The sequence below is a fragment of the Adiantum capillus-veneris genome, chromosome 7, assembly GCF_014529385.1.
Source record: "Adiantum capillus-veneris isolate H3 chromosome 7, ASM1452938v2, whole genome shotgun sequence".
NCBI lineage: Eukaryota > Viridiplantae > Streptophyta > Polypodiopsida > Polypodiales > Pteridaceae > Adiantum > Adiantum capillus-veneris.
The window spans coordinates 92781834-92795553 of NC_140937.1; the positions used below are offsets into that span (position 1 = coordinate 92781834).

The 13720-nt window shown below is 43.9% G+C and overlaps 1 protein-coding gene across 3 annotated transcripts in view; it reads right to left on the reverse strand.

Moving 5' to 3' along the window:
- The window catches only part of LOC147454226 (ribonuclease J-like), a 93002-nt gene that overhangs the window by 60860 nt on the left and 18422 nt on the right, over positions 1-13720 (reverse strand). For 2 of the 3 annotated variants that reach the window (XM_086516233.1, XM_086516236.1), the window contains 9 exons: positions 7207-7435; positions 6991-7114; positions 6842-6898; positions 6536-6727; positions 6349-6426; positions 5866-6048; positions 5705-5785; positions 5319-5384; positions 5155-5247 (listed from right to left, as the gene is read on the reverse strand). In XM_086516233.1, coding sequence (XP_086372359.1) covers positions 5155-5247; positions 5319-5384; positions 5705-5785; positions 5866-6048; positions 6349-6426; positions 6536-6727; positions 6842-6898; positions 6991-7114; positions 7207-7435 — 1103 coding nt within the window. Of the gene's footprint in view, positions 1-5154; positions 5248-5318; positions 5385-5704; positions 5786-5865; positions 6049-6159; positions 6238-6348; positions 6427-6535; positions 6728-6841; positions 6899-6990; positions 7115-7206; positions 7436-13720 lie in introns of all 3 variants that reach the window. The other variant, XM_086516235.1, reaches the window with a different exon arrangement.

The window sequence follows — 13720 nt, forward strand, 5'->3', positions numbered from 1 at the left end:
ACGCATAACAAAGCAGAACCAGGCTATGTCCATATCAACATACATCTGGGAGATCAAAGGCGGGATGATATCCACAATCATAGCGCAAAAAGCTCATGCTTGAGATAAGCATTATTGACATGCAAGTGTATGCCAGCTTGCTTGATTTGGGTTGATGGAGAGCTCCTGGTTGGGATGGTCTCTCTATGGAATTTTTCTTGTCTTTCTAGGAATATTTGAAGTTGCCTCTGTTGTTCATGATAACTTGGGAACATCAGGAACTCCCCTCTTCTTGGAAAGAAGGTTTGCTCAAGCTGATACCTAAGCATGCATTGTGTGAAGAATTCTCTCATTGGCCGCCTATTACAATCATGCCTGTGGTATATAAATTAATAGCAAAAATGCTGGCTAACCGACTCAAGTGCTTTCTACATGAAGGCTTGCATCAATCTCAATACGGCTTCATTCCACGATGTCAAATTACTAATAGCCTCGCGAATCTCGTCATTGGTATGGAATATGCAAAATATACTTGACACAATGTCTTGATCATGCAAGTTGACATTGAAAAGGCATTTGACACTGTTCTTTGGAATTATATTGTGGATACCATGCAACACTTGGGATTTGGGCCTAGGCTATCCCGTGTCGTGCTTTAGCACTTCTGCAGGCTTGCTGGATGGATCTCTTACAGAATCTTGGCCTTTGGGACGGTCGGTAAGGCACGGCTGCCCTCTGAGTGCTTTGCTTTATGTGATCGGTACTCACCCCTTGTTTACGTATTTGGATTCCTTGACTTCCACTGGTAGGCTACATGGCCTGAGTTTACCTTCCGGACGGCAGTTTGCTGGTAGCTCTTCACTTGTTTGGATGGCGGCACGTCTCAAAGTTAACTTTTGTAAATCCAAGCTATTGCCTCTGAAAGAGTGTGACTAGCATAAAATATTGTGGCTTGGGGAGATTGTTCCTCCACATGTTCTGGTTCGCCATTTGGGTTATCCGCTGGGTTGGAATGTATCGGCTGTGCAGAAACTGGATTGGGTGCTCCAATGTTTGCATTCCAAGTTGAATTATTGGAAACTGTCCACGTGGCCACTTCATGTGCGTCTCAGTATTGTCCAATGCATCCTTGTGGCTTATGTGCAGTTTTACTTGCCTTTGTTATCCTGGTCTCGGTTGCGCTTGCAGTCCCTCATGTCCAATATTTTAGAACATTTTTGGCGGACCTCGTCTAGCAAGAAGCGTCTTCGGCTTCAATCTATGGACAAGTTGTGTTCTAACTTCTCCCAAGCGGCTTGGAGGGTTGAATATTCTGGACTTGCGACGTCATGTTTTGGCTAGAAAAGCTTTGTTGTTGCCAGTTTTGGTGGAGCAGCAGCAACCTTGGGCTCTCATGGTCACACATTTGTTTACGCACATTGTCACCCCATCTTTTGGTCATTGGAAACCGCCTTATTGAGATGTTGTTTTTGGGAAGCTTGAAGGACACATTCCTGGATGCCCCTTTACTTCTTCTCTCATTGTTTATTGGAAGGTTGTCACTTCGCATTTGGCCTGGAATGGTCGACAATCCTCTGTGGGTAACTCCCTTTGTTTGGAGAGTCTGCATTGTAGCACGGCCTTCGCTTCGACTTTGGTTCAAAGGTCTCTTCGCCAAGCGTATTTTCTTTCCGAAAAAGGAATCTGTCAGGTGCATCAGGTGCTTGATGACTCGATTTATGTTCTTTCGTTCGCTGATGCAGTGTCCCGCTTTCGGTTGGGTCCTTGCTATTCTCCTCTCTGGCGAGAAATTCAAAGGATGCTTGTTGATCACTCACCCATTTCTCCTTTGGATGTGGACTCTCGCTTCTTTGAAAGGAATCTGGCTACTACTAGATTGGGCTGCATCTAAGCTGGCAGTGTCTATGCCATCCTTCAGTCAAATGTATGGATTGTGCATCATGGTAATCAGCTGTGGTTGCTTTCCGAGTCATCCTTGTGGTGGCAACACACACTGTCTCGCATTTGGTAGAGTCACCTACCTTTGAAAGAACGTGTTTTCTTGTGGCGCTGCTTGGTGGGAGCTCTACCTGTTGGCAGTGTGTTACATGCTCGCCGCTCGGCATATTGCGCCTTCCCGCTGTCCCAGATGCCTTGAAGTTGAGGAGACCTTGCCACACTTACTGTGGCGTTGTCGCCACTCCAGAGCCTTCATTCGGCAAGTGTCGACTGCTCTTCGGCTGCGTTTTCCTTCCGGCTCTTTTCACAGACGCTTTTGGCTTTTTGGGGTGCTCCAATCACCGCAATCTCAGTTTGCGGTGTTCTTCACCTGGGTCAGGTTTTGGACTCTGTGGGCCATCTGGCACCATAGGAACTCCTTAATGTTCCAAGGCACTTATGTTGACCCCTTTCCCTATTTCAAATTATCTCTTGGTGAAGCGCTGCACTTTGCTTATGACGCTGGGGTCATCACTCTTATACCTACAAGATTTACTTTGATTGTTTCTAGCCTTCGGAGCCTCATAGTGCTCCGCTTTTTGTATCCCTTTCTTTTCGTGGGTTTTCATCGTTTTGAGGTTTCCCGCTTGTAAATTAATCAAAGCAGATTTACAAAAAAATATGTGTGCACGTGCGCGCGTGTGTGTGTGTGTGTGTGTGTGTGTGTGTGTGTGTGTGTGTGTGTGTGTGTGTGTGTGTGTGTGTGTGTGTGTGTGTGTGTGTGTGTGTGTGTGTGTGTGTGTGTGTGTGTGTGTGTGTGTGTGTGTGTGTGTGTGTGTGTGTGTGTGTGTGTGTGTGTGTGTGTGTGTGTGTGTGTGTGTGTGTGTGTGTGTGTGTGTGTGTGTGTGTGTGTGTGTGTGTGTGTGTGTGTGTGTGTGTGTGTGTGTGTGTGTGTGTGTGTGTGTGTGTGTGTGTGTGTGTGTGTGTGTGTGTGTGTGTGTGTGTGTGTGTGTGTGTGTGTGTGTGTGTGTGTGTGTGTGTGTGTGTGTGTGTGTGTGTGTGTGTGTGTGTGTGTGTGTGTGTGTGTGTGTGTGTGTGTGTGTGTGTGTGTGTGTGTGTGTGTGTGTGTGTGTGTGTGTGTGTGTGTGTGTGTGTGTGTGTGTGTGTGTGTGTGTGTGTGTGTGTGTGTGTGTGTGTGTGTGTGTGTGTGTGTGTGTGTGTGTGTGTGTGTGTGTGTGTGTGTGTGTGTGTGTGTGTGTGTGTGTGTGTGTGTGTGTGTGTGTGTGTGTGTGTGTGTGTGTGTGTGTGTGTGTGTGTGTGTGTGTGTGTGTGTGTGTGTGTGTGTGTGTGTGTGTGTGTGTGTGTGTGTGTGTGTGTGTGTGTGTGTGTGTGTGTGTGTGTGTGTGTGTGTGTGTGTGTGTGTGTGTGTGTGTGTGTGTGTGTGTGTGTGTGTGTGTGTGTGTGTGTGTGTGTGTGTGTGTGTGTGTGTGTGTGTGTGTGTGTGTGTGTGTGTGTGTGTGTGTTGTGTGTGTGTGTGTGTGTGTGTGTGTGTGTGTGTGTGTGTGTGTGTGTGTGTGTGTGTGTGTGTGTGTGTGTGTGTGTGTGTGTGTGTGTGTGTGTGTGTGTGTGTGTGTGTGTGTGTGTGTGTGTGTGTGTGTGTGTGTGTGTGTGTGTGTGTGTGTGTGTGTGTGTGTGGTGTGTGTGTGTGTGTGTGTGTGTGTGTGTGTGTGTGTGTGTGTGTGTGTGTGTGTGTGTGACTTGGATGAGCTCCCTATTAGCCATTACCAGCTCTACTTTGACTGTTTCTGAGTTACAGTTTGTAATACTTTCTATGGGTTTTCCTCGCTTTGAGGTTTCCCACTTATAATTCAATCTGACATTACAAAAAAAAAAAGTGTGTGTGTGTGTGTGTGTGTGGGCTTGTCCCCATTTTTATTACATTAAAAAAAATTGCCATTTATAAAATAAAGCCAAAGCCAAATCTACAAACAACCCAAGGTGAGAAGCCTCCAACATAATACATGATATACAAAGGGGAAAAACCTAATCATCGGTACAAGGAGAAGTGATGCATGCAAACTTGGATAGGAAGGGAGCAGAAGAACGATCCCAACATAGCACTGCATATATCTACCTGGGAATCTGCTCCCACCAAGTGATGCAAGGCCCACCAACCACATCCACGGCACTCCCCAGTCTGACCAGTGGATAACTCACTGGGACAGCATATTCAGTAACAGGTAGGCTAAGTCCATTATCCACGCCAAAAGTAGTGCAGCTCATACTAATGAATCCCATGTACACGAAGGGAAACCCTATACTGTGCCTATAAGAAATCTTGTGCTACCCCAAAATGGGAAGCAGCCTGCTTGCAAAGCCAAACTAAAAGCGGCGCAGATCATCCTCCAAGACAAACACCAAGGGAAGGTACCATGACGACTGTGTCTCTGACCACACCAGCCTCCCAATGGCATTACCAATCTGGCCAATCAACAAACAGCAAAGAGAATCCTTGTCGATGACACACTGAGCTGCCTCTTAAGTCTGATCAATCAAAGCATTCATAATAGAAGAGGCAGTTCACATCTGATGATGCCATGTCTAGAATCTATAGCAAAGCATCAGCACCCCTCTCAGCCAAGAAAAAAAGTGACTCGTCTCTCTAAATACTGCATAAAAAGCACATTGATGCAAAAAGGCCCAACCGTCAAAGATGCTTCTGGAGATCTTCGTGGGCCTGCATAAAAGTAACTCACTCATGATGCTCATCCTAGGCATCACCCCCAAACCCTTTATGGATGGGATAGTGCACAGCACAGCACAGTCCCTCTCCTCCGACCTCAAGCAACACCCTTGTATTCCTAATTTCTTAACAACTGAAGTCTGAATTATGAGTATTACCATTTGAACATTGGTGACGTTTTCACACACTAAAGGGCTCAAAAGCTCATCTTTTCCCAGTCAGATGCAGCACCGTCTTGAGGAGATTATGCCTTTAGCTCGAAACACATGTCCTTGTCGCCGAGTTTTAACTAGCTTACGCACATGGAAGTGACACTTTTGGACAGTTGCGGCTAAGAAATTCTCATTTCTCTGCCAGAAGAACAGAGGCAGTTGAGACCACTTAGAAGACAACTCCATTCTTTTGCTACCCCCATGCTACTAAAGGAAAAAGCCTAGTCTGACTTGTTAAGAAGTCTGCAAATCATTGGCAGTGAAATCGATTACATAATCGCACTATATGCATTAGTAATATACCTTGGCTGAATATAACACAAGATCATCCTTGTTCAACTTCAAAGAGCGAGAACTCCCAAGTGATGCCAGATTCAAAGCTGCACGTGGCTCTGCCTGCCATAAGTTCGATGGCTTATTACTACCCATATGCCAAATAAGTTCATAAAAATATGCCACACAAGTACCTGAGATCCTGTTGTCACAATAAGAAGATCCTTGGGTGCATATAAATCCATGTCTTCGGGCTTCACCTGTCATGGAGAACTAGCATTCATAACTACTAGGTTTACCCTTATGTTTGGTATAATTAGCCAAAGCAGTGTTTTCAGACCTACATTCTCCCAATGCATGACAAAAGAAATGGCACTCAGATCTTGGAAGAGTTTCACTGTAACTAAAACAGGCATTTTTGCCAACGCAGACAACCAAAATCAAGCTTAGAGTTGCCCTGTACAAGATGTATGTACTCCAGAAAATGCTCGTATTATTCAACGACCCAAGAGTAGCCCTAAGAGTTACTCACAGAGACAGAAGAACACCTAACAGAACATACTGAGAAACAGCAACTCACCAAAATTGAGGGGTCAAAGGGAGCTTGCCCATCTCTCCATGCTGCATCCAAATATGTTCTGAGAGCCATCCCCAAGAAAACCTTGTGCAGTAGTTATAACATCAACAGTCAACAATCTATAACAAAATTAAATTCATCATGGACAGCATTCACATTTCTACCAGCTTCCTGCCTGAAGCCTCCGCTGCTGCCTTGATGCTACCCACTCGATGTACATTAGACGCAAATTGAGTGGTAATTACTCTCCCCTTCGCCTTTAAAACCCGATGCATCAACGCCTTTGCAACATCTGCTTCGCTAGTTGTCCTACCCGGAGAGAGTACATTTGTAGAGTCACTCATCATCTGTAAAATTGGGATGTGTCATATCTCAAATAATAGCTATATCGATATTAAGTATTTTTTTAGAACCGACTGATAACCTAATGAGCTATCACATGCTGCCCAGAAAAATACCAATGTTACTCCCTCCTTAGAAAGTTGCTCTAAAGTGCTCCTGTCGAAAAGTTTATTATCAACCGGAGACTCATCAATCTGTTTTTTCACAGGAAAATGATTCCAGTCATGACATTGAGTAGTGAGACCATTATGCAGTTGGAATGTCAACTAAGGATAAATACAATGGAATGCTGCCCAGAAAAATACCAATGTTACTCCCTCCTTAGAAAGTTGCTCTAAAGTGCTCCTGTCGAAAAGTTTATTATCAACCGGAGACTCATCAATCTGTTTTTTCACAGGAAAATGATTCCAGTCATGACATTGAGTAGTGAGACCATTATGCAGTTGGAATGCAACTAGGATAAATACAATGGAATCCCAGTCCAACACCTACCTTCCAATCACCAGTATGGAATATTGTGCCATCTTGGCATCGAAGAATCAGACCGCAGCAGTCCGGAATTGAATGAGTGACTCTGATGGATTCTACTTCAAATGGCCCTGCATTGAATCTGGTTCCCATGTCAATTATCTTGAGCCGCCCATCAGTTTTTAGGGCATACTCATCCAGTCTACGCTTAATAAGCTGCCATAAACCACAACAACAGAGTTCAAGCTTGGACACTCGGAATCCTGGCAGTAACTCAAGCTTTGAAACTAATAAACACTGTCTATACATAGTCCCCATGATGAAGAGTACCTCCATAGTGAAAGATGTTGCATACACAGGAGTTGAAGGATCAAGGATTGGGAACACCTGGATTACACAGTGGGCATTTCAGACCTACACTTTGCAAACCTCTTGTTGCGTATATAAAAAAACAACAAGGTACCAAAAAAACTATTTACCCAGGGTAAAGCACCAATATGATCTTCATGGCCATGTGTGATAATGAGAGCCTCAATTTTGTGCTTCCAGCGTTGTATAAAGCCGGTATCTGGCAATATTTTCTGTGCACCAAGGTCTTCATAGCTAACACGTTCAAAATTACCGACAATCAGAGATAGCCAAAAGGCATATCTCAAAGATCAAAGAGAAACCAAAATTGATTCATAACCACTTACTCTGGAAACATTAGACCTGCATCAATCAAGATGTAGCGATCGTAATGACCAACTAACATACAATTCATGCCTATTTCTCCTAAACCCCCAATTGGAAGGATTCGTAATGGTGGACCATCTGGCCCCTCATGAAATTGTAGTAGTCTTCGCTGCACTTTATCATCCATGCTTTGATGAGGTCCACCCCTCCTTCCCGAGGTGTTGCTGAATCGAAGGTTATCAACTTGGCCTGAACAGAATATCACCATGAGTTCCCTTTTTGATAGATGCGAACTGCATAATGTATCCCACCAAATAGTCTTGTGCCATCCAGAAAAGAGGCATAAAACAAAACAACTTTGAAAAAACCTTCAGGGAGCTCTTAGGACTCCTAAGAATTACAATTACAATAAGATACATTACATAGGATAAAAGTCGCTATATCTTAAAGGAGTGCGTTCACTCCTTGGGCAGTGCGGTACAAAAAGTCCAATAATTGCCTTTCCTTCTGCCACTTTGCCATTCTTCCTTGCTTGTTTCAGTTTAGCCAACTCTGTTGGCCTATTCTTGAGTTGTAGTGATCCAAGATCATCAGCAATCCATACCTTTGTTTTCATCTGCTTCATTACTTTCTCAAATCTTTCCATGTTGGCAACTTTTGCATGTGTGCCTTTAACCATGATGGAGTAAGAGTCTCCTAGGTCCACAAAAGGAACTTCCTTGTTGAGTTGGGCTTTAAGAACATCAGTCTCTAGTGTGTAGTCATCTTTCAATAAATCTACAATGCCCTCCCTATCCAGCCTAGGGGCAGCCCTCCAATCCTGAGTTTCATACTCTCTGACCTTTCCATGTCATTCACTATTGATATGACTTCATGCACAAAATGGTCTAAGTAAGCTTAAGTTCACCATTAACACTATCCCAGCCTAGGGGCAGCCCTCCAATTATGAGTTTCATTCTTAATGCTCTCTGACTTTCCTTCTCATGCACTATTGATATGACTTTATGCACAAAATGGTCTAAGTTAGCTAAGTTCACCTTTAACACTCGATTGTCACTTCTTGTTGAAATGTCTCTGACATGGGGATTTCTTGTGCTCTTTGCTGCTCTGTCCCCATGTCTCTGACATGGGGATTTCTTGTGCTCTTTGCTGCTCTGTCCCCATGGCATGCATATGGTACTTCAACTCAAAAAACTTCCATGTGTCTCTCGATTATCTTGTGCTAGTTGCCATCCCCACTTGTAACTTCTTCACTTCCAGCATGAGTTAAGACTCCCACGCCAAACTGTTTGATGGCTAGGGGTGGGGTGGAGACGGCGACCGTAAAGGTTCTCCTCTTCACCATAGTTATGATGGAAAAGGGGAGGGGGGTTTAAAATTTGTTGTGTGAGGTAAACCCTAGATTTGTCGCACGCGCGTGTGTGTGTGTGTGTGTGTGTGTGTGTGTGTGTGTGTGTGTGTGTGTGTGTGTGTGTGTGTGTGTGTGTGTGTGTGTGTGTGTGTGTGTGTGTGTGTGTGAGAGAGAGAGAGAGAGAGAGAGAGAGAGAAGCTGACACCCCCTTTACTTGCTAAGCTAGCCCCTAACTTGCCTAAGCTAACCCTTTGCTTGACCAACCTTAGTCCTTCAAATTTGTGGCTCAATACATTCTATTTCGGGTGATAAAAGGAAAGTAGTATAGCTCCGAACTCTTACGATTCATAAGGGTTTTTTTGTTACAATTTAGATCAATACACGTAAATGACACATAGCTAAGGACATAACAAAAAAAGTTGGATTCACTCCTTGAGGAGCCTTTGCTCCTCTGTATACTAGCCAGTTGTTCATCCTTGTCATCAGTTGTTTGAATGTCCTGAAGCTCTCACCGAGACACTCATTCCAAACAAAAGAAAAAATAACATTGCGATGAGGTCCAGAAGTCTTTGGTCCTTTAACCCCTCCTTTCAAGTTGGGTAAGTGGAGCAGCAATTCTTGATAGCTTGGCAAAAAGTCCAATGAAACCTAGAAAGGATTTGACTGGATGCACATTCATCATAGCGGGCCAATTTTGCAATTTGTCAAGCTTGTCAAGGTCAATGTACATCCATCCACAAAACCTTCATCTTTTATATGAAAAGAGCCGACAAGTCGCATACAGCCATGAGTGTCATTTGCCATCTCAGCTTCAATAATATCCTCCTTTCCTTACTCACCAATAGCTGGCTTGTTGTGAACACAGAGAGTTCTTTGCAGATCCTGAATTAAAAGAATAAGGGTAAATTGGTCCACAGAACCTTTGACGCTTACATGAAGGGAGCCCACACGTGGTGAAAAGCCATAAGTGTCATTTGCCATCTCAACTTCAATGGTAGTCTCCCAGTATTTTGACAAGCTTACTAACCATACAAAAGCAATGCTTGAACACCTTAATAAGTTATAGCCCCAACATCCCCAATCATGATTGGACAAAGCTGTTTCCAAAAAGAGGTGGAGCATTTGTTGTGAATGTAAAGAGAAAAGTAGATACATTTGCATCCAACATCTTTAAACCATAAGTAGAACTCCTTGGTGAGATTTAATTTCTACATACGTATTCCAAATCTCGTCTCTTCCCTCTCAAATAGGATGGAAACAGTTTTAGCATAGCTTTCAATTGTTCAGCCGACACATATATACGCGACACGAAAGGGTTCTGGATCTTGACTCAAATATCCGAATGTTGTACTTGTATTCAAAAACCAAGCCCAAAAACTAAAGCAATCCTGCAAAGTTGGCAATCTTCACTGGCATGTGTACAAGTGTGCACCATATTTGTAAAGATACATTGCCTCCTTGTCGCTAGAACTTGGAGGATTTGTGACTTGTGACCAACTTGAGATGGCTCATGACTCAAACAAGGCCAGCCAATGAAACATAGCTTATCAACAAATTGGAAATTGTCACAAACTGCTGACATGTCAAGTCACTAAAGAACGGAGCCAACCCTCAGATCATGATCGAGGGGCCTAAACCCTAGAAGAATCAAAACTAGCACAAGTTGTCACCAACTTACAGATCCTCGGCGAGTGGGGCAAACTCATTAAAGTTTTACCAACTTATGGGACCCCGTTCCATGGGGGCCCAAAACACTAGAAGTAAAGCCAATACACACTCAAATTCTTGCGTAAAAAATGATGACGTGGCAATTGTACAGACACCCATGATTTGCGCTAGCAATGCCACGTGGCAACATGTACGGATTTCCGCGTTTTACGTTGTATGTGCTGACATGGCAGCTGTACGGATTTCAGTAATTTGCGCTAGCAGCCCTATTAGCTTTTGGGCCAGATGCTTTTAGATTTTAATGATTTCATCTAACTGCTTTCAAGGCCAAGGGCCTTTAAATACGTGCAGAGGGCTCATTCTCTGACACTCTTATCTCTTGGGGTGGAATTCCACCACTCCACGTCTCGTGTGTCGTGCATCTCTTTTAGTTCAATGTTATTTGAAGTGCTTAAAGTTGTTCAGTCTGTTCTTTTCCGTTGGCACGTGGTGCCCATTCTCGTGACAGAATTGTATAGAATTGCTCTATCTAAAGGAGGGCATTGTCACAAGTTGGTGACGTGGCGTGTCCAACTGAGGAAATGGCCGAGAGGACAAGGGGTTAAAGAACCCAAAAGAACTAAACCCAAAAATTGTGACAGAGGGGCCTAAAACAGAAGGGGGAGAGTTTATAATAAACCTAACCCTACCAACTTATGGAGCACCAGCCGAGGCTTTTGGGTTAGAGCTTTTGGGTGTGAATGCTTTTGGGGATCTCTTGTAAGTTTAGAAGTGCCAGGGCCACTCTTCGAGGAGCATTTGGATGCAGAGCCTCAATGAGATTTGGACCCTCAAGAGTTATACTTTGCAAAGAATAATAATAAAGAAATACCAAAAGGGGCGCCAGTCTTTGGGGCCGGTGTGTTTGGCTCTGAACTCCGCCATGTCGTTTGACTCTCCTCTTCTCTCTCTCTACTCAAGTTCAGTTATTTGCAGATTTTGTTCATGCGTTGCTATTGATTTCTTGCTTGGAGTGTCCAAGCCTGTAACAGTGGTATCAGAGCTCAGAACGATTCTTCTTCTGGTGAGGATCGGATCCTTTTCGCAGCACACATGGGTTCTCGCAGAGAATCTGACAGAGACGACATCTGTCCGGCCTTTGATCTGCGGGGAGATGAAGAAAAGATGAGTCCATCCGAAATATGTGAATCACCTAAGGGATTACCCACTTGATGACATTCACTTGAGATAGCAAGAGGCCGTCGATTCTCCTCTCAAGTCGGTAATGAAGCAGAAAGAAAAGCCAAGTGTAAAAAAGTAGAAATTGTACTTGCAGAAAGAGTTTGGCAAAGCTCTTCAAAGAAGACAAACCAATTGATGAGAAGCTTAAAGCATTCTCGAAACAAAAGAAAATTGGCGGATTTCCCCGCTATTTGAGCCAGAAATCGACTTTCAAGGTGGTCAAAAGATCCAAGAAGCATGTTCATCTCGAGAGTTGTCTGTAATAGAAGTCTAACTCCATTTAGAGACTTATGGGACATGCCAAGTAAGATTTCGATACGCATGCCGACTCATTAACCTATCCTACAGACAAGCCAGTGTCCACCGCAATGGGGCAAGATTCTTCCAAGGAAGAGAAAGAACAAAGGGGACCGGATGATAGTTCATCCGAGAGTTCCGAAGAAGTAAGGGAATTAGCTAATAATTCATCTGAGAGTTCCGAAGAAGGAAGGAAATCAGTTGATGGTTCATCAGAGGATTTCGACGATTCAAATTGAGGTGCCAGTGAACAAGGGAGACCAGCAGTGCTACCAACAAGTCAAAGGGCACTAGAGAAGAACAGAAAGGTAAGCTAGGTAAGCTTGGTCAAGAGCACTTTTTGGCTCTTGATGCAAAGTGGATGGGGGAAGAGAACCTCGTAGATTTTCTTCAGTTTTGAGTTGTATGTTAAAGCTTTTGGATTATTAGCAGTGTCTATTCCGAAAGTTACCGATAAATCGGCAGGTTGAATGTAATAGACTTGGACACTCCAAGTCAAGAATCAATCGCGACAACACCAAATAACCACTTCAAAACAGTTCACAGTTCACAATAGATTTGCACTGGCCCGGCGGAGTTCCGTGCCTAGAGATATTGGCCCCAAAGACTGGCGCCCCTTTCGGTATTTCTTTTTGTATTAATCAGTTCAAAGTACAAGAGTGGTTGGGTCTCACTCTCAAACTCTGCGTCCAGATGCTCTCCAGAGTGGGAGCCCAATCCACATACTTATTTTACAAGGGATGCCAAAAGAAGAGCCCCAAAAGCTTAAAAATAAAGCAGAGGTTCTTTTCTCTCTCACAAGCTCTCTTGAGCTTCAGAAAATAAAGCAAAAGATTTTCTTCTCTCTCTCTCTTTTCCAATTTGCGTAGCAAAAAGCAAATCTGCCGCAACCCGCACTTTGCGCCTCAATTTCCGGAATGAGCCGTATGGTGCAACGTCATCATCACGAGTTCTGCTCTGCTGCCCTTTTAGGGTTGAGGTTAGGGTTTTTGTTGTTTTAGGGTTTTTGGCAGATTTTAGGGCTTGCAGGTTTTAGGGTTAGGGTTTCTAGATTTAGGGTTTTCAGCAACAGTTAGGGTTAGGGTTTCCTCTCGGGCAGCCACGTCATCACTTTGTGACATACCCCCCTCTTGAAAGCATTGTAATCGCCCTCGATTAAGCCTGCAAAACAGACAAAGGCCATAAACCGTCTTAGCAGAAACTGACTGTTAGTACCTACGTACTAGGAACACACATGTAGCACATGTACCAATCGACAGTCACATCACAGGACATCACTAAACATCACAGGACATCACATGACATTCAACATTCATTCGGATCTTGGACCATGATTTATCGGCAATGTAGCTAGCAATTGCATCTAGATCCAATCGGGACCTCATCGATGTCCGATTGACTAACCCCTATTGCAACCATGTCTATTCGAGATCAATCAAACCAAAATGCTGCAGTCATTTCGTCTATCAGTTCCTGCACTTAAAAGAAGTCAAGAACATATGAGTATCATATTCAGGAATTCCATTTCATAATGTCCTACAGCAGAATATTGTCAGCTTTCAGTCTCCCTGAAGCTCAAAGAGACATCAGTGACTCTAGTATCAAAATCAAGACAACTGTTGACAAAGGAGCGGAGTAACTCCCCTCTTGTGCATCCAACTACACCAGATCTCCGGCCAAGCTGAATTCTGGGTTCCATTTGGAGTAGACTATGCTAAACCAAAAGCCTCGAGGTAAAGTTTCACAAGCTGAGGAGTATCTGCCACGTCCTCCTCCTCCATCCACTTCGCATCCAATGCAAGATAGTTCTTGAACTTAACCAAGAACCGCCTTCGGACTTTACCTTTATTCTTTGTATCCTTATGTGCCAAAATTTGTTCACGAACAAGGATCTCCTCGTTTACTTCCACTTCGTGTTGCTCATCAGGTTCCCCATCATCAGGCACATCACCTTTAAAAGGTTTAAGGAGACTCACATGAAATGCATTGTGAATCCT